At 41.6% G+C, this 25,686-nt stretch overlaps 1 protein-coding gene across 7 annotated transcripts in view; it reads left to right on the forward strand.

Annotated features, from left to right (window-relative positions):
- SRPK2 (SRSF protein kinase 2) overlaps window positions 1-12,467 on the forward strand; it is a 185,925-nt gene extending 173,458 nt beyond the window's left edge. For 3 of the 7 annotated variants that reach the window (XM_088480223.1, XM_088480225.1, XM_088480226.1), the window contains exons 15-16: window positions 2,502-2,594; window positions 10,356-12,467. In XM_088480223.1, coding sequence (XP_088336349.1) covers window positions 2,502-2,594; window positions 10,356-10,540 — 278 coding nt within the window. In that variant the 3' untranslated portion in view covers window positions 10,541-12,467. Of the gene's footprint in view, window positions 1-2,501; window positions 2,595-2,938; window positions 3,032-10,355 lie in introns of all 7 variants that reach the window. The other 4 variants (XM_088480227.1, XM_088480228.1, XM_088480224.1 and 1 more) reach the window with 2 other exon arrangements.
- The last annotated feature ends 13,219 nt before the right edge of the window (window positions 12,468-25,686 follow it).

Below are 25,686 nucleotides of genomic sequence, written 5' to 3' on the forward strand. Positions count from 1 at the left end.
AGTCTCAGCACATTTGCATTATTTGTAACCCAAACATTTGCACCACTGTATATAAAAGCTATAAATTTGCTATAAACAAGATTTAAAAAAAAAATTAACACAATAGAATGATTTGTACGTACATATATCTGTCTCACTTATAATTTCAGAAAACTGTAAAAGTGACAATAAAACTGTAGTCCACATGTTTTCTTATTACTTTTTAAAGCGATGTTATGTTCTAACAATCACATGGATATCAGATCTGTGGGCTTTTTTCAGTTTTATATTTGATTATTATAATAAAACATGTTCACTGGATTTCCAGTTTTTGCCCAAATTTGCAGATTTACAGGACTTCCAGTTGGGTGATTAATTTGTAGGACATATGGTGAGGATGGAGTTTCCGATTCATGGAACCTTCACGGGACCTCAAACGTGGGGAGTTTGTTGGCTGGGAGAGAGTTGGTGCTTTCAGCTCTCTACTGGACATAGACTTGCACTTAGACACATGGCTCAGGTTCATTCTATAATAGATTTCTACAAATTACAAGAGAAGAGTGCTGAGCCTCTGAAACTGGGAGAGCTGCCCCATACCCTTACCCTCCAGCCAGAACTGAATTTGCTTTGTGTACCTCTGTTGAGAATCGCTGATCTAGAAAGCATTATTTGATTTTATGGATGTGTAGCATATGTGATCTTTTACGTACTACAGTTGACAGCCAATTGGCTAGATTAATATTATTGACCCATATTATCAGATCAAATTGAGGCTCCTTTTGATATTTCTCCTGTATTTGCAAGCATCGTAAGGATGTGAAAGTAATAATACATTGTATTATCAGTTTTGCTAGTACACTAGTGTCTTCCTCTAGAAATGACCAAAACAACAATTCCAGTATGTTCTGTATTGCTAATAATACATGTTGGAATGTGTACGTATTGTAACATTTTCTCCAAGTTTTGTATCATCCCAACAGTGAGAAAAGCAATCACATATACAATACATTTGATGCTGTCATGCTCCTATGCTACTATAAATTGTACATGTTTAACGTTATTGCTAGTCTGTAGAAAATGATAGACAGGGAAGCTGCATGTTTTGAATATTTTAAATGTAATTATTTCAATGTGTTTTATTTCTTCTCATAATCAAGAGTGAAGTGGATGGAAATTGTTCAAAAAGCTCATTTTATTTCATAATGTCACTCAGACGACATTAAATCCTTGTAAGACTTGCATTTGTTTGTAAGGTGCTGCCTGACTTACAGTAGTATGTAGTTACAAGAACCCTAAGCTGCTGATTTCTAGGTGTGATTTGCTAGTGTCTGTCTTTAGGTACAGACAGCCTATTCTATAAGACTGTTTGCTTTGTCAGTCTAAATAGAATTATTACCCAAATTCACAGTAGTTTTGTAAAAGTGGTCTAGATTTGTCTACTAAAAAATATATATATATATATATATATATATATATATATATAATATATATATGTTTTATGGACGACAGCTATCCAAATTCCTAGAAATCACTATTTATGTACACTGCCAATTTATTAATAGATTTCAGATTGATGACAGGTGCGTACAGCTGCATACATCGTGGATGCTAGTTTGAAATGTGTCTGTACACATTCCTAATGCCATGTTCTTTTATGGTTTAAATTACGTTTTATGAATAGTCTTTAACTGGTGTTAATATATAGCGCTACCAACTTTTTAATCTTTAGTGACTAATTTATTCATTGGAAATTTTGTAGAAAAAAAAATTAAAAGAAAATATATATATTTTGATGTTGTCACTTTTGTGAATTCGTATCAAAATATCTCTCTGGTCCAAAATGTAGATGGTTTGGTACTTCTAGCATTGCAAACCAAAAACATTCCCACTACTGGATGAAGTCTGCTGTATAGAATCTTCAGCAGCTAGATTAATGGAATATAAAATTAAGCAAATCATGTATGTAGAAAAGTCAGCCCGTGGTTCAAAATACAAATAGGTAACAGAATAGGCATAAATATAATCTTTTGCAGAAGGGGTGTTATTTTGAGGCAAACCGGTCCATATGACCTTGAGATAATTGTGCAGATGTTTTATGGTAGTTGAGTGGGGTGAATAAAATGAAAATATATTTATAGAATATGCAAATCACGCCTATATATGAGGTTCACCTCATGCTATTAACTTTTAAGGCTGGGTTGTTATGGAACATATCGAAGGACTAATTTTCCCTAACTGGCATACCAAGGCTTTTCTGTTTTCTGTCTGTGAACCTATCCATTCCCATGCTTTATTGCTTGGTTGAGTTATTCTGCAACATAAGCCCTGGTCATAAACTTTACTAATTGTCACTGTTGTGCTGACCCTCTTCTGCATGGGTTTTACCCCATAATTGGTTTCAATTTATTTTTTGGTTTTGGTTTTTTTTTCTTTTTGTAATTAATTCTATTTCCCTCCCTTTCTTTTCTTATCTCATTCTGTTCTTTCTCACTCCTTCACTCCTCTTTTTCTCTCCTTCATAGACCATATAGCACACATCATTGAGCTTCTAGGCAATATCCCAAGACACTTTGCTCTGTCTGGAAAATATTCTCGGGAATTCTTCAATCGCAGAGGTAGTACCTCTTCCTTACAGAAGGCGTTGTGATGCAGACAGAATGAAAACCATTGCTGCTGTTTTATTTGGCTTTGATTTTCTACAATCTAGATTAAATTTAAATGAATTTATGAGCTACATTGAAATTGCTTCATAGAGCTGATACTACTGTGGAACCTGCAGACATTGTGCACACTGCATTCACATTGGGTTTGACTTCCTGTGCCTGACTTGTCCCTCAAAGCTTCTGGTATGACAGCATGCAGATTTATTCTGTCTGTGCCGGGCCTGATTCATAAAGATGTAAAATGTACTGATAAAGCTGTATGTTTCTGTTTTGCTGGCAATGTTCTTCAAACACAGATCACATAGCATTGATCACTGAACTGCTGGGAAAAATCCCTCGAAAATTTGCTATGTTGGGAAAATATTCCAAGGATTTTTTCACCAAAAAAGGTAACCCGTGTTTTTTGCACCACAGAACAATGCTTTTTTGAATGTATGGAGAGCCAAATGGTAATGCACTTTAAGATGTTTAATGTTTCAAAAGGGTCATTTAAATGAAAATCTGATTAACAACATTATGTGCAGTGATGAGTTGTGTATGTCCTTTAATAATGAATCTATGATGATGCTGTATATGATTTATCCATATGCACTACAACTGAATGGAAACAACAGAAGACACATTACCAAAATATATAAAGAAAATAGCAGTTCCTAAATAAAGCTAGGTACACATTATGCAATAATCTGGCCGATCAGCCGATTTAAGGCTGCTTGGTCTGATAATCTGAGACTGTGTACAAAGGCCTATTACACTTGTAAACCACAATTTTTGTCCCAAGAGTTTTGACGGGTATTCAAAGTATTTTTTCTTGTGCTGAATCCAAATAAGCAATTTGTTTTTTCCTATCAGACTTAGTTTTCTTGTGGAGTCATGTCTATTTTCCTTATTTAGAATAAGCGTAGGATAAAATTGTGTCTGTGTGTGTGTGTATATATATATATATATATATATATATTTATGTGTGTGTGTGTATATATATATACATATATATATATATATATATATATACTATATAGTCTTGCCGGCACTCCTCGATATAAGGTAAAATACTGCGCCCGGTGCCTTCCTTATTACCTCTCTCAAATTGGAGAGGAAAATACAAAGTCCTGGAACAGGCGTCACTCGCGGCGTCTATAGTAATCAGACTTCACATACTCGTTGTTTAAATCAACGTTTCAGGACTCTTTATTGGTCCCTTCGTCAGGATACAAAAAAAGTAAATGACAATTTCTTACCTTAAATACACCTTTGCACCCAGTGAAAAAGCCCGCTGAATTTCCTTCAGACGCCGTCAATGTGACGTCGCAAATGGAGTGCTCCCCATCACCATAGTAACATTGGAAGCTTAAGGCTACGGAAGCCTACAATAGCCAAAATACAACAAATAGCAAAATACATAATAACCTATTAGGTCAATTAGTGCACCACGTAATGGTACAAGTATCTAATCGCTAGTTTCACATATTGCAATAACCGATGTATTCAACCTACGAGTTGATCAGTATTAGAACTAACGAATAGTATGTTAGATATACTTGTGTATATATATACACGCATGCACATGTTAGCAACCTGCCCCAGGTTCGCAATGGAGCAATTTCATCTCGCCACAGCCCCCTGCATCTCATAAAAACCTATGCCATGTCACCACAGTCCACTGCATCTCACCACAAACCCCTGCTTCACTCTCCTGCCCCCTGCTTCTCATCAGTGTCACCACAACTCCCACTGCTGCTGCCCGGAGGCCCGGCCACTGGTATGTGCTGGAAAGGGCAGGAGGATCATGGTTGAGAGATTTATATTGTAGCTACCGTAAGCATTATCAGCAGCATGTACCCGGGGCACCTGTGCATATCTCCATAACCTCCATGTGCACCCCTCCCCAGCTGCCGAACATGGTGATGAGCAATGTCCTCTTTGCATAATGTATCCTGTATTTCTTTGGCTTCCTGCCGAGCTTCCTCCCCGTGGTGCCCCTGTCCGAGAACAGCGCTGACTTCCATGGGAGGTGCCTCCTGATCACCGAGGGCGTGTGGCTGATCGAGAGGAAGCACTTCAGGGTGGGGGAGAGCGGTGGCTGGAGTCTGCCTACCGGTTCTGCGTAGGGATGGACATTGGAATCTGATGGTTACTAGCCATTGATGTTTTTGTTTCGCTGGTAGTGTTTTTACCATTTGATGGTGGCGTTCCAATGTTTGCAGATAAATGGTTCATACATCTAAACCTTCCTTGACCAATGCTGTATAAATTAGTGAAAATCCCATCAAAATCCGTACAGTGGTTCAAGAGATTAGCCTGAACGAACACGCAGACCCCTTAACCAGGAACTTTATTTTAAATAGATAGATATATCTAAGTGTAATATCTGAGAGGCTGTAAAGGTCATTGCACTTTTGCTATGGCCGCAGCTAGGTTACGCCAAGTACTGTTGCTTTTTATGTGAGTGGGAAAGTAGGGAAGAGTAAAACTGCTACATTCCGAAGGATTGCCAAAACGTATCTCACTTGTTCCAGGCAAGAAAAATGGTGTGAACAGTTCACTTGTTGACCCTGACAAAAGTGTACCTTTGTTAAAGCAATGGATAAAACGCAAACCAGATTCTCATACTTAAGACATAAGTTTAATTGGATCAGTGATGCCAAATTAAGGAAGGTGTTCTGTAAGCCCTCAGTCATAGAATTGGATAAGAAATAAAGTATTAAGGAAAGTGTCTGCACAAACTTTTTGGGAATTACTATTCTGAAATAGTGGGTGACCTTCTTACATCTTCTAAAGCAATGAGGCGCAATAGGTCATCAGAGGTTCATTCTTTGGACTCTCGCTTCGACATGTTTCCGGAAAACATGGGTGCTGTGAGCGACGAACACGAGAAGCATTTTCATCACAACATTTCTAACATAGAAAAGTGTTACCATGGCAAGTGAAGCCCCAATTTGCTGGCTGACTACTGCTGGACTCTTAGGGCCAAAGTCAATTAGGTGCAAAAAGTCGCAATTGGCGAAAAGAGTTTGCCGATGCAAAGTTTCACCTCATACGCCAGTTTTAATGCGATGTTTTCGCATACTTATTCAATGCGCACTCCCGCTTTCGCCCAATTCAATTGCAAAACACGTGAAAACTGCGAATGGCGAAAAAAATAGTGAAAAGTACAGTATATTTTGGGGAAATCAGTCTGTATCCCATAAAAAGCCTAACTGACACTGACATAGAAGTGTATTAATAGCCCTAATAAAAGTATTTTGGGTTCTTAAATTGAGTCAAATGGCTGTCATATGCATATTTGCATAAGTGTGAAAAATTATATAAAGCAATTTCTTTAGGAAAAAATAATGTAGTTAAATTGGGGGTACATTACAATGGGTGTTAGTATATTTTTGTGGCTATAAAGTGCAGTTTTAAAAAATACACCTGCTGCAGCCACCTGCAATCCTAAAAACACCTGTCCTATCCATACAGCCCCCAAATTACCTGTCCCAGTACTTTAAACCCATTTTCCAACACTTTTGACATTTTCACCCCAAAAATGACATGTCATTATTCGGGGAAATTAAGCTAGTTTGTTTTACCTAATTAGTCAATAGGGGGGTGTCCAAAGGGTTCTGAACCAACGGTCTGATTCAGGATGGTTCGCATGCAGCCAGCCGATGTTAGCATTCTGCACATGCGTATAAGACGCAGTGCGCATGCACAAATTGGCCACAGCGATCGGGAAGCGATCGCAGTGAGCACACAGAGTCTTAACACAGTGATTGACAGGAAGAGACCGTTTTAAGGGTGGTGTCAGAGAAACGCAGGCATGCCTGGGCATTTAAACGCCGTTACAGGGGCGTGCATAATTAAGCCCCTGCGATAGCATACGCTGGCAGACGTCTAGATGGCGACAGGAAGTTTAGCAGTTTCTGCGGTAGGATCAGGTCAATCACAACTGTGCGGATGTTACACGATGGTACCGATGTTTTCGCTGACTTGCGGATGCATGTCATGGGAAGTGGGCGGCTTTATACAGTGATGGACATCTTGGTATAGTGCTGCGGTTGCCGTGCAATTGCATTCATTAGCATATTTTCGCAGCGAGCGGGGTGCGTGCAAACGCAGCCTTACGAACCATTTTGAATCAAGTCCCCACATTTTTTGTCGAAAACAGAGATTTTGCTCATTTTTTCACCTTCCTCTGAGGTGGTGAGAACTTTTCGACGGTTTCCACCTATGGAGTTTTCGTACGTGTGAAAACTCCAGGAATTGAATAGCGTGATACGCTTATATGCGTGAAAGATTGCATCGGCAAATGCGACTTTTTGCACCTAATTGAATTTGCCTGGCATGGTGGCGTTGTTTGCGACCACACCAGGCTGTCCGTTATCTGCTCTGGTCGCAAACCATGAGACCAGTCAGATACACAGTGTGGGCGGGTGCAGGAAGAGAATCTTCCCGCAACTGCTGCTCCCCCAGTGTCTGTCATGCTGCACATCACTGCTGATCGATCCACACAGCAGGACCCCCCTACCCAGCAGCTGCAAAGATTAGTAGCCACTGAGGAAAAGTCAATTAACCCTCCTCAGCCCCCTAGTGTTCCTGGTGACTGCAGCCGCTAGGAAAAGGAAACTCACGATGTTCTGATGGCAGTGATCCGATGTTCCAACCTATTTTTTACAAATATTAAACAAAAAAATAATAATTTGAATTAAATAGTTTTGGATAAGCTAAAATACATGTTCTTCCTCTAATCCACTCATAAATAAAACGACAATTTCTGAGCAGTTTTTAGATAAAAAAAAAAAAAAAAAGTCAGTTAAGTGGTTAAGAGGCAAAGTACAGATGTGTCCTCATACACCTCTCTTCAGTATGCCATTCGGTATGAGACACCTGGCCCAAGTGACCCATCAGATCCCAAGCTTCTTTTTCATCCGAAAATGCATCTTAGTTGCAATGCGACTAAAATAAAGAAATATCACAAACATATTTGAATTCAGTACATAAAATACTATAAGATTCGGGTATTTTTCAGTCTTGGGACACACGAAAAAAACTGTTTTATTGTTTCTCAGTGTTATCGTTCCAAAAGCATTTTAATCAGATGATTGGATCTGACCTGCTGGCCAACATTTGTCAAAAGAAAGAGCGAATAATGTGCACATATTGAAGAATGTATGAATTTACAGTCCCCTGACATTTCCGCACATACTTCATTTACAAACGTTGACTCTCTGCCGGGCTTTAGGATAGATAGTCATTAACATCTGAATAATGAATCACTAATGTGTACACTAGAAATGGGAAGTTCTCAAGTTTCATCACTGAGAAAATCATAACGTTGGTCACATCATGAGTGAAACTGTTCATGTGTGTACCCAGCATAAGTCAATACACCCATGAGTGAACTATTTCAAAAGGATTTGGTTTTAAATAGTGTTGCACTTGTAAGTAATCAAATACTAAATACAGTAAGTGGTACCATTATGGAGATGCACTTCCTAAGTGCTCTTATATGTACAACAACCTCATTTTTTCCTTTTAATTATGGAAAATACACATTCTTGACATGAATTGCTATGACATTATTTGCTGTTCAGGCAATGAACAAGCTGAATGTAGGCTGGTTACCTGCTATCATTCGGAAGACACCAGTGACACAACATATTGTGATCACTTTTCACATAGATGGAGGACACAGAACGTGAGTATATGGAGCAGAGGACAGTCTAAAAGATACAAATGATGACCCCCATCCACATGAGCAGGGAGGGTCATCCCTATACCTTTTTTATATGATACTAACAATAAAAAAAAAAACACTTGTGAAAGAATGATTTTTGTCTCCAGTAGGTAAGATACTTAAGGACCAGTGTCTGTCACACCTTGTCTGCTTTCTCAAACTCCGAAACATGGCCAAAATGATGTTTTAAATATATATTTATTTATTAAATAGGACAATAGCAAACACCATTAGAATATACATTGACATTTTATTCATTTCAGATTGGTAACACTTTTGGTGGATACTGGCTTCAAATAGGACTGTGTCTATATGGTTTTTCTTAACGTAGTGTTTCTTTTGTGGTTTAAAGAAATAAGAAAACAACAATTTAATTTACTGATATCATAGCACAGTGTTTGCTAACCTTGACACTCCAGCTGTTATGGAACTACATAACCCAGCACGCACTGCTACAGTTTTCCTATTAGGGCATGCTAAAACTGTGGCAGGGCATGCTGGGATATATAGTTCCACAACAGCTGGAGTGTCAAGGTTAGCCAACACTGTCATAGCAACACATTAATTTTGTTAAGTGTTGGTCACACTGTAAAAAACTTTGCTAAATCATCTTTGAATAATTATTCATTAATTTTGAACAAAAATATTTTGGATAAAAATGGAATACTAAACATTTCCACTACTAGTTGAAGACGTAAGTCTGCTATAGTGACAGCTCTTCTCTAGTTAATGTAGTGGGGAAAAAAAAAACATACAACATTTACATACTAGACATACACAACTGAAGCTGTGACTTATGAAACAAGATTCCCTCATTACATTTCGGATGGACACAGTATTCTAAATTAAACTATTAAGAAAACAATCCCATATCAGTACAAGAGAGACTTTTGGAAGTACTGGTGTTAAATTACATGCATTTACTAGCGATTTTAACCATATCAGGTGCGATCACGCCAAGCTGGGCTATACCTGACATGGCCAGATATGATGCGACCGTGTCAGACTGCCCCCCAACGAACCCCTTGGTTGCTGCTGCAACCTCCCCTTAGCCGCAACCTCCTGGCCGAGCTAGGTGGGTGATCTTCCTGTTGCTTGTGCTCAGGGCAGCTCTCCACGGCCACGCAGATTGTGATTGGCAATCCAATCAGGATTACCCACAGTCTGCTCCTTGCTACAGTTGCAGGTGTTTTTACTTGGGTTTAATGCAAATTAACACTAGTGGATATAAAACACGATTACACCCAGCCACTACGGTTTTGCTTTGATGATTGGTAAAAATTAGTGTTTAAATTAATTGCAAAGTTATTGTAGAAGTGCCACACAATATAAAACCTCATCAGTGATCTCTATGGGTCTGGAAGTGCTATTGTTAGGGTAAGCTGAGCAATGAGAACAGCTTAATTTGTGCACTGATATAGGGGTAGCTGTATGAAGCAGTGAAAAGAGTGGAGATCTGAGCCAGTGTAGAAGTTACCCATGGCAACCTATCTGCTTCTACCTATCATTTTATACAATGTACTTGGTAAATGCAGCCTCATAGCTGATTGGTTGCCATGGGTAATTTCTCCACTGGCACACTTCTCCAATGTTTTCACTGCTTCATAGATCTACACCCTAGTGACTAGTCTTTAAACATCTTGGGGCTAATTCTTAGTTGGGAGCAAAGCAAAAGGTTTCACTGCAGGTGGGGCAAATTTTAAAAGGTGCACAGTGATTTAGATTTAAGAAGCGCATATCCAAACTGAAATCTATATAAAGATGGTCAGTATTTGTGGGCTACATGCAAACACAGCTAGCATTTACCCTGCATGCAAAAAAACCCAAAAAAAACGTATTTGTACCCCCTCCATTCCAACATTGTTTGATCCAAGTTACTTTATTTTAATTGTTCCCAACTCCAAATCAGCCCCTTGTCTCAAAAATATTTTCCATATAATCTCAAAGCAGCGACTCCCAGTATATGTTTATTTATTATGACTGTTTTCTCTGTGTAGGAGAGCTTCGACACATCACTAAACTGAAGCCTTGGAGTCTGTTTGACGTTCTGGTCGAAAAGTATGGGTGGCCTCATGAAGATGCTGCCCAGTTTACAGATTTTCTCACTCCCATGCTGGAAATGGTTCCAGAGAAACGTGCATCTGCTGGCGAGTGCCTAAGACATCCCTGGTTAAGTTCTTAGAAAATGTTTTGGTCTTAAGAGTTCTCTCCATTCTTTCGGATCTAAACAGTGACTCTCACATATATCTGTAAAAGGATTATGAGTGATCGGGCTGTAGCCTCAGACTTTTCTTTTTGAAGTACTGTACTTTGTTTCTGTTTAGTTTTCCTTTGCTTGGTGTGCGCTGTGGTCATTGGAAAGGATAGCCTTTGTGTCTTCAGCTTTAAGCTTTACTGACCCACTTTTTGGGGGGATGGGGACAGTGAGAGGAAAAAAGGAAAAATATATTAAAAAAAAAAAAAAAAGCTTAATCTGGTCTCGTTTTTCATGTTACGTGGCATTCAGATGTCCAATTTTTGAATAAGGAGTAAATTTTTTTTCATGTGTCTGCCAGATTTTGTAACTATTTATGAAGATAAGTTTTAGCAGATGTTGGGTAAATATAAGTTTTGAAATGAATAACAGGCCTAATACATGGGCACTGTAAAAATTTTTACCTTACCCAAGGGATAATCATTCTTGTACTATAGTGTATGTATATTCACTTTGTAAATGTTTATTTTCATTAACACTCTTCTAGTGATGGAGAGGGCTACAATATGTTATTTGCCCATCTAGCACTGAAGAGGTTACTTACAGGAAAGGGGATTTAAATTCCAAAGCAGATGTATCTCCTAAATTGATTTTAATTTTGAGCTTTCTGCATGTACTGAACCTCAGCTGTTGACAGACTGCGTGTAAACATTTTCTGGGTTTCGGTAAATAAAGCTGCTCTACTTTTTTTTTTAAGCAGTTTACCCCAAATGGCACTTTAGGGGAAGTTGAATTCCTTGTAGTTTAACCCAATGTATGCACATTAGAAAACCCATATTATAGTATGTTATAGTAGGTTTTAAAATTGCTGCAGTGACATTTCATCTTTGCAGGTGAGGCCACGTCCACATACTCTCAGCTACCTCCTGTCTGCACAGACCATTCACATTGTACAGTATGTCTCCCCTCCGTCTCTCTGGAATAAAGCACAGGAGTTTGTAGAGAAGAGAGACTTTATATGAAATAAAGATCAGATAAGAGGGCAGTTGTTTTATCTGTTAAAGCCTTTTCCAGATGCGTGTGTAATAGAAACCTATTGCATGTCATTTTCTTGAGGAGAGGTGTCGAAAATGAGGTTTTTGTGTTTGTTTTGTTTTGTTTGTACTACATAAGTCTGCAGAAAATATAAATGGATATCAGGCTGAGGAGCTGGTGTAGGTAATATGGTATTTAGAATAACATCTTGTACAACAGTGAGGCTTCAGCAGCCATTTTTCTCCTCTATTGTGGCAAACGTATGCAATAGTATCTTTCAGATTGTTGCAGTAATTATAAAAAAAAAAAAAATTGTCCACTGGGGATTTGTATATGATGTCCAATTTAACATTTATTATATTTTTGCACATAGGCAAAATAACTTATAAATATTTTAAAACCAACATTATGCTTCAGTATGTAGTACAGTGGGCTTAGTAGCCCTCATTTGGTGTAATATTCTGACCATTAAATAGCCCATTTCACAATTGCTTAGTTGTACATATAATTCAGCATTATTTTTTTAAAAGAAATGCACTGGTTACATGTATTTTGGATAAACTAGCAATTCATTTTCCCTTAAAACATTCAGTCTGTTCAAGTGCTCCCTGTAGATATAAATAAAATGTTATAGGTGATGCAGATTTTTAGAATGTAAGCAGATATCTGTTTAACCTTTTAAAAGTTTGTTGATTGAATGTAAATTTATTTCTGGTTTTACAAATAACGGTGCCACTTGTTTTCCTGACTTACCCATTGCGGTTTAATCACAAGCCTTTGCAATAACTAGATGTGAAAATACCCCGTGTTGTAACAGTAACCAATTGTGAATTAAGGTGCTTGCAATTGTCCAATAAAATGTATGTTTTTTTTTTTCATATCATTCGTGTCTTCTTATTTTTTTAGTGTATACATTTAAGAATAGTTTTTCTAAGCTATATTGATGATATGAAATTGTTCCCCATAACAGACTGTGTGACTTTTTACCTGTCCAATTTAGCCAATTTGTATGTATTTTTAGGTTGTGTTTTTTTCTGTTATTATTGTTGCTGTGTGAAAATGGAGGTCTTTGGATAATACATTTTAGACCACTAGAATTTTTCTAAACATAATTAGCATAAGTAAGAAGTTTGTGTATTCTTCTATTTAGTAGAAAAAAATAGTCTTGTGAGATTTGTAAATGAGGGATAAAAGTAAACTATGTGGTGGGGGCAGTCTTATGTCCAATAGTAAAACATTACAGGTATGGAAAAGACTCATCAAGTGTGATTGACTTCTACTTTCCATCGTGTGGCAGTGAATGGTAGATGAGAGCCCCAGTTTGCGCAAAGTCAAGTGAGTTGTAAGGGTAAAGCCTGCATCTGCTGTCAAAGTATCTGTGGTCCAAATATGGAGAGTAAGTCCTGATTGCACTGATGACCGTACAGTAAATCGAAAAAGAAGGTAGGTATCTTTATTATACTATATTTATAAAGTGCCAAAATATAATGTAGCAGTAAGACATGAAAAAAGATGCCAAAAGTAACCCTGTCCCACATGATGTTGCCATGTGAAAGGTGTCAAGAACACTGGCAGTACAGTACTCTGCAAAATAAAATAGTCTACATTAAATGATAATTCTATTTTATGAACTTTTCTAGCTTCCCCACAATAGTTCTTTCCTTTGCCCATCATCAGTAATTTGTGACCTTTTTATGGGCTGGAGTAATACACAATGTTTTCCCCTCTAAGTTCCATTTGGACCCAATTTCTGCCACTAAATATGTGCAATAATTAAAGTTTCTGATAAAAATGGTTGAATCATCCGTAGTACCTTACAGAAGCTTGACTCTGAGACCTAAAAGTTTGATTTATTTTCAATGTCAGAAGCTGCATATATGACACTGGCACTTTCTGTTGCATTTCATGCTCTGAAAAATACTCTTTAAATTACAAAAATACCTGAAGCAAAATCTACTAAATATAGTTTGGCATAGTCTCTTACACATTCAGGGGCCATGATGGCTTATTAACTTTTCAGGCATCTTTAAGGAAATGTGGCTTCTTTTTTCTTAGAAAAGCGGCATTTTAAAAAAACAAAAAACTTATTTGGTGCTAACAAAAACAAAAGGTATTTGGTGCTCACCATTGGTGCAGCAATGGTGAGCACTGTACAGCTTTATATTGCCAACAGTGCCTCCACCTCATAACCATATTACTTTTAAAGGGTATTAGTCTTTCTGTATTCTCACCACGTGGGCCCCTGGGTGCATGCTATTTTTCAATTGTCTGCAAAGGTAAAATTGAGACCTTTATGTTGCCTCTGATGGTGTGACTAAAGCCTCACCACCCCCTAATGATGGCTCAGAGACTAGATCCCAACCTATAACATATGTACACATATGGTTACCTCAAAGTCGAGGAGTTATTTTGTTTAATATAACAAAAAATCCTTTTATTGCAAATTAATAAACCACACTGCACTAATAAGGTGTATTATTAAAACCTGTGAATGGAAAGGGGGGTATTCAATTAGGAGTGAGGCTTTCTCCTCAAAAAATCAGAGGACCTCACGCCCAATTTTGGATTACCATAGGTATGCGCGATCCCGATATCCCTGGTATTCAATTTTTATAAATTCACACTGGGTTTTCAGCACTGAAAACCCCGCGGTGCAAGAAAACAAAAAAAAAACTACTACTCTGGTGGTCTACACGGCTTCCGGTCATCTCCCCTCCATCTTTGCACTGGAGAGGGGGCTGCTGGGATGTGAGGTGGCTGCTCTGAGAGATGGAGATGTACTTCTCCCTTCTGCTACCTCAGGAGGGCTCACACACACACACACACACACGGGGGTCACACATACACTCACACACAATAGGAAGCTTCCAATTGCTTAATTAGTCATGGGGGGGGGGGGGAGGCGCAGGGGTCCAACAGCAATTCCCTGACATTTTTCCTAAAGATATGGATTTTAGAAAAAATTGGTCATGCTCTGGAGGTGCGCAAAGAAAAAAAATGTAAAACCCTGCACCTAATTGAAAAGCAAAATTCCTGCGGGAGTGTGATTTTTGCTATTCTTGCACCTAATTGAATACCCCCAAAGAGTGGCTTAGTATAGATGTACTCAGGGTGTTGGATACTATAAACGAACATACTTTGAGGGGTACTCAACAAACATCTCATATTGAGAATCTCTGTTCTAGTTTACACATATAAAATAACACATTTATGTTGATAAACTATACATATGATTTTTTTATATAGCGTCGGCATATTCTGTAGCGCTGTACGATTAGGGTTACCTATAGTTATTGGTTAAGTCATGGTTTATTTCAGACAACCAATCATTAGACAATAGGTCCTGTGCAAAAAATATATATATTCCAAGCTACAGATGTGTCCTCTTACATCCTTGTCGATCTCGCTACAAACGTGCGCACGCATCGCGCCATGCGATTACCTGCAGCAGCATTCGCTGCAGTATGCTATGGCGCACACTGTGATCGCATCATGCAATCCTGTGGACTCGCGGGTGTGAACGCAGTGCACGTATCCACTCGTGGGCACACTCCTTGCGCCATGCGTGGCGCAATTTGCCGCATATGCAGCAAAGATGCAAGAGGAGACATATGTACTTTTATTTACAGTCTGCATCTTATTGTGAATAGCTTAGAAAATAGGTACAATAACATTCATGTATGCATACCTCATTTTGGTCACACAAGAGGGTTTCACACCTCAAAATGCCAGAGATCCGGAAGACTGGAATATTTGTGTATACACTATGGAATATTTGCAATATAAATAATTGCGTTTATCTGAACATTTCATTTCTGTAAAGACACAGCCCTGGCTCATGATCGATCGATTTCTCTCTTTTCTCTCTTCCCCCAACAGGTCTTGTAGATCAAGAATCATTCTGACAACTGTGTTAATCTTGTTCGATGTTCCAGTCACTATGACTTTTATCAAAGTTCATGATAAAAGTTATAGTGACTGAAACGTCGAACAAGATTGACACAGTTGTCAGAGTGATTCTTAATCTACAAGACCTGTGAGTGCAGCTGTTGTTGCATTTGGTTGATTCTTTGTGAACAGCTAGGAAGGCACCAGGGCATTTACAATTGCTTGAATGTGGAGTGGCGGCTTTTTGTGTGTATGTGTGTGTATATATATATATATATATATATATGTGTATATATATATCTATATATATATATATATATATATATATATATATATGTAGAAAATCATACAAACTCTGCGCTCACTTACTTTTCAAACTGTAAATACAGGGAATGTTAGTTCCAAATATTGCAATAATTTGTTCACTGGCCCTATACTGACCCCCAAAAACATGAGGGAGTGGCCGGATGGGAAGACCTTGACGTGGTTGGCCAGCTGGACAAATTATTGCAATATTTTGGAACATTCCCTGTATTTACAGTTTGATAGTTTGAAAAGTGAGTACAGAGTTTGTATGATTTTTTTCTGTAAATTTTCCTCAGTAAATATATTTGTAATGGGCTATTGTAGTAAAAGTTTTACCAAATGTCAGCAGCAGCCCATGCAATCCACACATGCAAAGAAATCAACCCATAGATGTCCATAAAGTTATGTGTAATAATGTGACATGACACAGGGAAAAAGCATTGAACACGCTTACTGAAATGTATTTAATACTTCGTACAAAAGCCTTTGTTGGTAATGACAGCTTCAAGACGCCTCCTGTATGAAGAAACTAGTTGCATGCATTGCTCAGGTGTGATTTTTGACCCATTCTTCCACACCCAATCTTCAAATCTTGGAGGTTCCATGGGCCTCTTCTATGAACTCTGGGCCTAATTCAGACGCGAGCGCAGAGCGCTCGCAAGCGGGTCGATGGTGCCCTAATGCGCACGATGGACGGAGCTCCGTCGTGCGCATGCGCGAGACCCGCACCAAAGGGGGCGTGCTGTCGATGGTGAGTGACAGCACGCCCCCTTTGGTGGGCGTGCCGGGGGCGTGGCTGCCCAGACGGAGGCGTTCCCATGGGTTCGGCCCCACTGACATCACTAGTGTCAGTGGGAGTGCTTTTGGCTCTGATAGAGCCAAAAGCACTCCTGGGCTTGCGGTAGCAAGACCCTACCGCAGGGTCTCATCGCAAGCCCGATGGTCGCGATGGACCATCTTTTTGGCCGCTCACATAAGCTGTGGGTGGTCACCCTACAGATCAAGTAGAATATGCTGTCACCGTGTTTGGGACAGGAAGATCAGCCTGTGTGTACACCTGAGAGATAGTCATACGTAACCATCAAGCTAGGGTCTCCTTGTTAGCTGGCCATCCTTGTTTGTGAAACCATATAATACAAAAAGAGCATCTGATTTTCTAATAGAGTTTGTACGCTCCACATAGATACGGAAAGCACGAACTACATCCAGGGAGGCTTCACCTACAGAAAGGCTGGAGCCTGAAAAGCTGGAACTACAATTTCTTCATTCACATGAAAACAGGATACTACCTTAGGAAGGTAGCCCTCCCTTGTACGAAGAACAGCTCTATCTTGGTGAAAAATCAAAAATGGGGAGTGACAAGAAAGCGCTGCCAAATCAGAGACGCTGCGTGCAGGAGAAATAGCGAGGAGAAAAAGTGTCTTCGCTGTCAACCATTTCAAGTCAGAGTCCAGAGGTTTAAATGGGGAAACCGGTAGCCCCTTAAGAATTGAAGACAGATCCCACGGTGCCACCTGTGGGACAAAAGGAGGCTGATCTTGCAGAACTCGCTGAAAAATATTCTAAAGTCTGGCAAAGTAGCAATCTTTCTTTGGAAACAGACAGAGTGTAGAAACCTGTACTCCTCAATGTAGCTAGGTGGAGACCAAGGTGTAATCCAGCCTGAAGAAAAGCCAGTACCCTGGAAACCCTAAACACTTTAGGGTCATACTTCCTACGGGAACACCACTGACCAAAGGAATTCCAAACTCTAATAGATGCAAGCAGAGGAAGGCTTTCGTGCCCTAAGCATCGTTTGAATCACAGAGCTGGAAAATTCCTTGGCTTTTAAGATGGAAGATTAAAGAGCCACGCCGTCAAAGCCAGATGAGGTAAGTCCGGATGTGGGCAGGGACCGTGCATTAGCAAATCCTGCCGCAGAGATAGAGGATACAGACTGTCTATGGACAGATTCTGTATGTCGGTGAACCAATGACATCTGGGCCAAGCCGGAGCCACCAGTATTACTGTTCAGTCTTCCTGCTTGAATTTCCTGAGAACTCTTGGAAGGAGGCAAATCGGGGGAAAGAAATACGCCAGCTTAAAGTCCCATCTTACTGCCAGTGCATCCACGAATGCTGCAGATGGGTCTCTGGACCTGGACCCGTACCTGGGGACCTTGTGGATGTGATGTGATGCCATGAGAGCTACTTCTGATAGACCCCACTTGTTTTAGTGGAAAGGGGCCTGGACTGCACACCCTAGCTCTTTCTAATGGGATGTGCTACATAGCTGAGACTGAATAGTAGAACATAGAAAAAAATAGAGACCAGATGCACCATACAACCATTAATAAATAATTATATATTATATACAAGGTTTTTTGCATAAATTTGGCCAAAGGTATGAGCTTACCTACCAGCATCCAAGTAACCTCATTGGGTAAGTCCCTAACACTTTGGGGGTTAATGTCTGCTGTGAATTTTGGGGCGTGGGACCCCTTGACCTGCTCTGGCTGGACTTCTTCGGGACATCACCATTTAACACTTATTTTTATCACTTCATATCACTCTGTTTTTTATTTGTTACATTTTCACACATTTATTTTAAATTTTTCTAACACTTTCAACACTAAGCAGCCACTTTCACTTACCTAACACTTCACAGCTATTTTTTATTTTGTGCGGTGTCCTGGGTTGGGGTGGTTTGGGGATGCCTCATGTGCCAGACATGAACCCCCATAGTGTTAGGGACTTACCCGATGAGGTTACCTTGACGCTGGTGGGTAAGCTCATAACTTTGGCCAAATTTATGCCAAAAACCTTGTATATAATTATTAATGGTTGTATGGTGCATCTGGCCTCTCTTTTTTTTTTTTTTTCCCTATAGACCCCACTTGTTTACCAGGAGCTGAAACACTCAACATATATGTTCTGATAACTTAGGAAGTCTGCTTCCCAATTGAGAACTCCCGGAATGAATATTGCCGAGATGGCCAGAAGATGACGTTCTGCCCAAATCAGAATTTTTGTCATTTCCTTCATTGCTGCAAGACTTTGCATGCCTCCTTGATGATTAAGATAGGCTACTGTAGTCGCATTGTCAGACTGGATCTGGACCGGCCTGCTCTGGAGCAGGCCCTGTGCTCTGTATTCTGCTCGCATTTCCAGAATGTTTATTGGCAGATGACTTTCCTGATTTGTCCATCTTCTCTGAAAGGTGTGATGACCTGTCACTGCCCCCCATCTGCGAAGGCTGGCGTCCGTGTTGAGAAGCACTCAATTTGGAATTCAGAATGGATGCCCTTTTTTCAGATGGTCCTTTTTAAGCCACCACAGGAAGGAGAGGCGAGCCTCCGGAGTTAGAAGGATCCTCTGGGACCTTATTAGATGATACTGTCTGTTCCACCTGGAGAGAATAAATCTTTGCATAGGCCTGAAATGGAACTGAGCATACCCCACCATTGATCCCAGGACCTGCATTTCTGATAGATGTACCATCTGCTGTGTTGAAATAAATTATTTTTTCAAATTGATGATGTAGCCGTGCCATTATAGACAGGCTATTGTATATTGAAGATGGTGTTGCAAAACAACTGGAGTCTGTGCCAATATTAGAATGTCGTCCAGATATGGAAGTATTCTGATACCCTGGCGCCTTAGGTAAGCAGTCATGGCTGCCATAATTTTGGTAAAGACAAGAGGGGTCGTCAACAGACCAAAAGGCAGTGCCTGAAATTGGTAATGCTGCTGCAGGACCGCAAACCGTGGGATGACGTAATGGAAACATGTAGATATGCATCCTGAATGTCCAGAGAAACCATAAAATCCCAAGATCCCATTGCCAAAATAATTGACTGGAGAGTTTCCATACGAAACTTGGGAATATGGACAAATCTGTTGGGGTTTTTCGCCCTATCCTGATCCTCAAAACCCTAGTTTGGTTTCTGAACCAAAAACAGATTGGAATAATAACCCCTTCGCTGTTGTGACACAGGAACTGGGATTATTACCCATTCCTGCAGTAGAGATTGTATCGCCTCTTGAAGGGCCAAGGCCCTGACCGCATCTGATGTGGGATCTGTGCAAATAAACTTCTGGGAAGGATGCCTCCTGAAAGTGAGGGCATACCCCTGAGAGACCACTTCTCAGGCCCAGGCATCTGTTGTTGTTTGATGCCAATAATCCGCAAATTGAAGAAGTCTGTCTCTCACCCTGGGATCCTCCAGGAGGAGGCCCGCCTCCTCAGGCAAAGGTTTGTTGCCCTGTTTAGAAACTGGACTTTCGTCGGCCCCGACCTCCTAGTTTGTCACCTTGTTGTCTTGCGAAAACTAGCTGATTTGGAGAATGAGTATTCCTTTGCTCTTCCCTGAGGTCAAAAAGGCCGAAAGAAAATCTGCTTAGGTTTTACTGTAGGAGTAGATAGCAATCCTGCTGATTTTGAAGCTGCTAGCGTAGAAATTATCTTGTCTAACTCTACCTTTCCAGGGAAGGATACTTTTTGGAGCAAAGTTTCCAGAGCCTCCTTTGATCCTGTATCAGCCTTCCAGGATCTTAACCAAATGGCCCTGCGTACTACTACTGAAGCTGCTGATGCTTTGGAAGCTAAAATTCCAGCATCTACTGCAATTCTTCCCAAATAGGAAGCTGCTTCCTGTATAAGGGAGATAAACAATCTGTTCTCTGGTAGAGAATCTTCCAATGCCCCTGTCCATTCTTCAACAGCTCTAGCTACCCAAGCTCCAGCCATAGCTGGATGGTTAACTGCTCCAGAAGCCGAAAATATTGTCTTAAGACATGCTTCAATCTTTCTATCTGTAGCGTCCTGAGAGGTTGCCGATGAAATGGGCAATGTAGCATTTTTAACTAAGTGCAACACATGAGCATCCACAGTAGGAGAAATCTCCCACTTACATGCAGAGGCTGGGAAAGGATACAACGATGTTAATCGTTTATTGACATAAACCAGTTTATCCGGGATACCCCATGCCTCTTCAGTAAGCTTAGTGAGTTGCTCAGATATAGAAAACTCAGTTTTGACCCCCCTTTCGGTGGTGATTAAACAATGGAGCCTTCTTATTAGGGGCTGGTTCATCATCCTGAATATATAGGACTGATTTAACCACCTTCACCAAAGAAGGAACATCCACTGTAGATGGAAGATCCTTCTCTCCCGAGCTAGACTCTGGAGAAGAACCCTGCGCAAAAAGGGAGGATGATGATGCATCTGAATCCATAAACTGAGCAGATCGTCTGCGTTTAGGCGCCTCAGTAATAATCTTGTTTTCAACATTTGACGGTCCCATACTCTGACTAGAGTGGCCATAAACATTCCCCCCAGAAAGATGAATAGGAGGTATAAACACCCCATACAAGAAGGCATTATGGGAGCAGCCATACGATCCACAAACTACTTCATTACCTGAGACAAAGATGATACCCAAGATGGCTCTTGTATATTGGACTGATGTGGCTCTTTATAACAGGCAATACACAAACAATCCTTAACAACGTCCTATGAGGACAAACTTGTCATACAGGATTTACATGAAATCAGCACTGGAGCCTCTACGTTCTGTTTACCTTTATCTCTTGACATTTTTCAAAGTAAAGGAAAGAATACAAATGCAATGTGACAGCCTTCACAGATTCAATTTAAATGTTAAGTACCCAGAGGAAAAAAAAACACCCCAGAGGAAGAGAAAATACAGTGATAGCTATAATTGAGAGTCAGAAATAAAGGACAGTATCAATACAGCAGCTAGCAAACAGTCACATAAAATGCATATGTAAATAATCACAATATAATCTAAATCAACTACTCAAACACAAGGCATGGTAGGATATAGAGCACTGTATACTTTAACCACAGGAGAGGTATACATGGAGACTGACCCAAACCCTCCTGAGACAAAAAGTAGTGCACCGATAGCGGGCTGTGAGTGTCTCATATAAACGTGGAGGGAAGGCGGAGCAACCCATATGCACAAAACCTTACCGAAGGACTGGGTCAGGGGAGGAGCTGCCGGGGGAGCGCCTACCTCCCCTAAGCTGCATCAACCAGCCGGGTACGCTGGCCTCATGGCAGCAGACGATAAGGCCCCGGTGGTCTAGTGAGGACGCGGACAATCCCGGGCCCCGACTGCAGCAGCTACTGGTGCGTCTCTGACACCAGAAGCAAGGACTGCCGTGAGCGATTCCCCGCAAGCGCATCCGGTTGCAGTCCAGGTCCCAGCGTCGCTGCTAGCAAGCTAACAGAGACCCTCCGAAATCACCAGCACAAATCCTGATGTTTTGGCATGGCGGAGGTAGATGGAGTCACATTATCTGCGTCTTAATACAGATCTTGAGTACTGCTGACTGAAACTTTTAAAAACTAAGAGTTATGGTATAACATACCTTTGTTAACTCTTGTTCTTCGAGGTCCATAGGGTCTGCAGAAATTACCTTGGCTATGTAGCTGGAGTGATCCAGGCACCAAACAGTCAACAAGCTTTAGCTCCCAGGATGCCCTGGGTCCTTCATACATAACCTGCCCCTGACTACAGGCAGTCAGTTTGTTATCAAGCAGGAAATAAATAATTGAAAGGGAAGGAAGGACCCTTGCATTCCATACACACTCTCTGTAAGAAGAGGGAATCCTAGAAATACAACAGAAAAGAATTTCCCCACAACCACAGGTGCATTAGGACGTGTGCTCTGTGGACCCTATGGACCTCAAAGAAATAGGGGGCCTGATTCAGACCCGCTCGCGAGCGCAGGACGCTCGCAAGCGGGTCGATGGTGCCCTACTGCACATGCGCACGACGGAGGGAGCGCCGTCGTGCGCATGCGCGAGATCCGGCTAGCGACGGGGTAGCAGTTGCTCCGGGTCTCGCACCAAAGGGGGTGTGCTGTCGATGTTGACAGCACGCCCCCTTTGGTGGGCGTGCCGTGGCGTGGCTGCCAGACGGAGGCGTTCCCTACCGTCTGAAGCCGGCCCCACTGACATCAGTATTGATGTCAGTGGGAGTGATTTTGGCTCTGATAGAGCCAAAATCACTCCAGGGCTTGCGGCAGCGAGACCTCTACCGCAGGGTCTCGTCGCAAGCCTGATGGTCGCGATGGTCTTGACCTTCGCGACCATCATGGACGCTCGCTATAGCTGTGGGTGGTCACCCACAGCTATGCGAGCGTCCAAGAGGCCGCTCCATTTTCATGTAGGAGGGCCCTGATTCAGCGTCTGGCTCTGAATCAGGCCCAGGGTTAACAAAGGTATATTATACCATACCTCTTATTTTCTTCCTCTGGGTCCATAGGGTCCACAGAAATTACCTTGGGATGTCCCAATGCAGTTCCTCCTAGGGGTGGGAACTCTCCTGTGTCTCAGTATGCCCAAAGAAGCATCCTGAGAGGCAATCGTTTCAAACGCATACAATTTGACAAGGGTGTGGATGGAAGACCACGTGGCTGCCTTGCAAATCTGTTCAGCAGAGGCACCCCATTGCACCACCCACGAAGGTCCAACAGATCTCGTGGAATGTACCGTAACCCTGTCCGGAACAACAAGATCAGCTTGTGTGTAAGCCTGAGAGATTGTCATATGCAACCATCTGGCCAAAGTCTGTTTGTTAGCTAGCCAGCCTTGCTTGTGACAGCCATACAACACAAACAAAGAATTTGACTTTCTAATGGAGTTGGTGCGATCTACATAGATAAGTAGTGCATGGACAACATCCAGTGATGCTTCACCAGCCGAAAGGCCAGAAGCTTGTAAAGCCGGAACCAAAATCTCTTCATTCATATGAAATCTGGATACCACTTTAGGAAGGTACCCTGCTGTAGTACGAAGAACAGCTCTATCCTTATGAAATATTAAAAAAGGAGAGCGAAAAGATAGGGGTGCCAAATCAAACACCCTGCGAGCTGAAGCGATAGCCAGAAGAAAAACTGTCTTCGCTGTCAACCACTTTAAGTCTACTGATTTCAAGGGTTCGAATGGGGGAGCCTGCAAGGCCCTAAGCACCAATGTCAAATCCCACTGGGCTACCGGGCTGACAAAGGGAGGCTGAACCCTCAGAACACCCTGAAAAAATATTCTTACGTCAGGCAATGGGTCAATCCTTCTCTAAAACCAAACAAAGTGCAGAAACCTGAACCCTCAGGGTGGAAAGACAGAGACCTTGGTCTAAACCCGCCTGAAGAAAATAAAGCACTCGAGAGAGCCGAAAAACCTTAGGGTCATATTTCCTCAGTTCACACCACTGAAAAAATGAGTGCCAAATTCTGTAATAAATACGGGCTGAAGAAGGTTTCTGTGCCTTCAACATTGTCTGAATTACTGAATCGTAGAACCCCTTTGCCCTTAAGACGGAGGCCTCAAGAGCCATGCTGTCAAAGACAGACTAGGAAGATCTGGATACAGGCAGGGACCCTATATTAACAGGTCCGGCCTTAGAGGAAGAGGCCACGGAGTATCTATGGAGATACTCTAAAGTTCCACCTCACTGCCAGAGCGTCCACAAACTCGGCCGCAGGATCCCTGGTTCTGGATCCATACCTGTGAACCCTGTGATTGTGCCTTGAGGCCATGAGGTCTACCTCTGGAATACCCCCATCTGTCAACCAGGCTCTGAAACACCTGTGGATGAAGAGCCCACTCTCCAGGGTGTGACTCCTGGTATGAACACCGCCGATATTGCCGAAAGGTAACATTCTGCCCAGACAAGAATGTATGACACTTCCTTCATGCCTGGCTCCGCGTGCCTCCCTGATGATTGAGGTAGGTTACTGCGGTGGCGTCCGATTGTACCTGGACAGGCCTGCCCTTTAATACCTCCTGAGCCTGAACAACCGATCTGAAAACAGCCCTTAATTCCAGGATACTTATGGATAGAAGACTTTCCCCTGCTGTCCATTTTCCTTGAAATGTGTGACGACCTGCCACTGCATCTCAGCCTCAGAGGCTGGGCTTTGGTCGTGAGGAGTATCCAATCTGGAATCCAGAATGGGCGACCCCTGTTGAGACAACACATCTGCAACCACCAAGACAGGGACAGTCGCACTTCTGGCGAGAGATGGATCGTCTGTGCCCTTATTGAGTGGTACTCCCCATTCCAGTGAGAGAGGCTTAACCTCTGCAATGGTCTGGAGTGGAACTGGGCAAATTCCACCATATTGAAGGTCGACACCATGGATCCCAGTACTTGCATTGCTGTATGAATAGATACCGCTCAGCTGTGAAGAATCCTGCGTATCCACAGCTGAAGGGCTGCAATCTTGTCTTCTGGCAGATAAATCCTTTGAGCCAGAGAATCCAACCTTGCCCCTAAATGCACCATCTGCTGTACTGGAAGAAGCGATTACTTTTTCCAATTTACAATCCACCCATGTCTGTGTAGACATGCTACTGTCGGTCTGAGATGATGCTGCAATTCTTGTGACGACTGACCCAATATCAGGAGGTCGTCCAGATATGGCAGAATCCTGACTCCCTGGCACCTGAGGCAGGTCGTCATTCCTGCCATGATTTTGGTAAACACCCGAGGGTCCGTTGATAAACCAAAAGGCAGTGCCTGAAACTGGAAATGCTCCTGCATGACTGCGAATTGCAGGAATTGTTGGTGGGATGGTGCAATTGGTACATGAAGATAAGCATCTTGAATATGCAAGGATGCCATGAAATCCCCTGGTTCCATGGCCAACACAATCGAGCACAGAGTTTCAATGCGAATCCTGGGCTCCTTGATAAACGTGTTCAGACCCTTTAGGTTTAGAATAGGCTGGTGAGACCCATTGGGTTTTTGAATCAAGGAGAGGTTGGAATAATATCTCTTTCCTAGTTGATTTACTGGAACCAGGATTCTGCTTTCGCAGAATCCATTGCCGGAGTTGTGCTGAAAAACCTTTGTGGGGGACTTCTCCAGAAAGTAAAGGCGTACCCCTGGG

Source organism: Taudactylus pleione, unplaced genomic scaffold (genome assembly GCF_031769625.1).
Source record: "Taudactylus pleione unplaced genomic scaffold, aTauple2 ptg000251l, whole genome shotgun sequence".
NCBI lineage: Eukaryota > Metazoa > Chordata > Amphibia > Anura > Myobatrachidae > Taudactylus > Taudactylus pleione.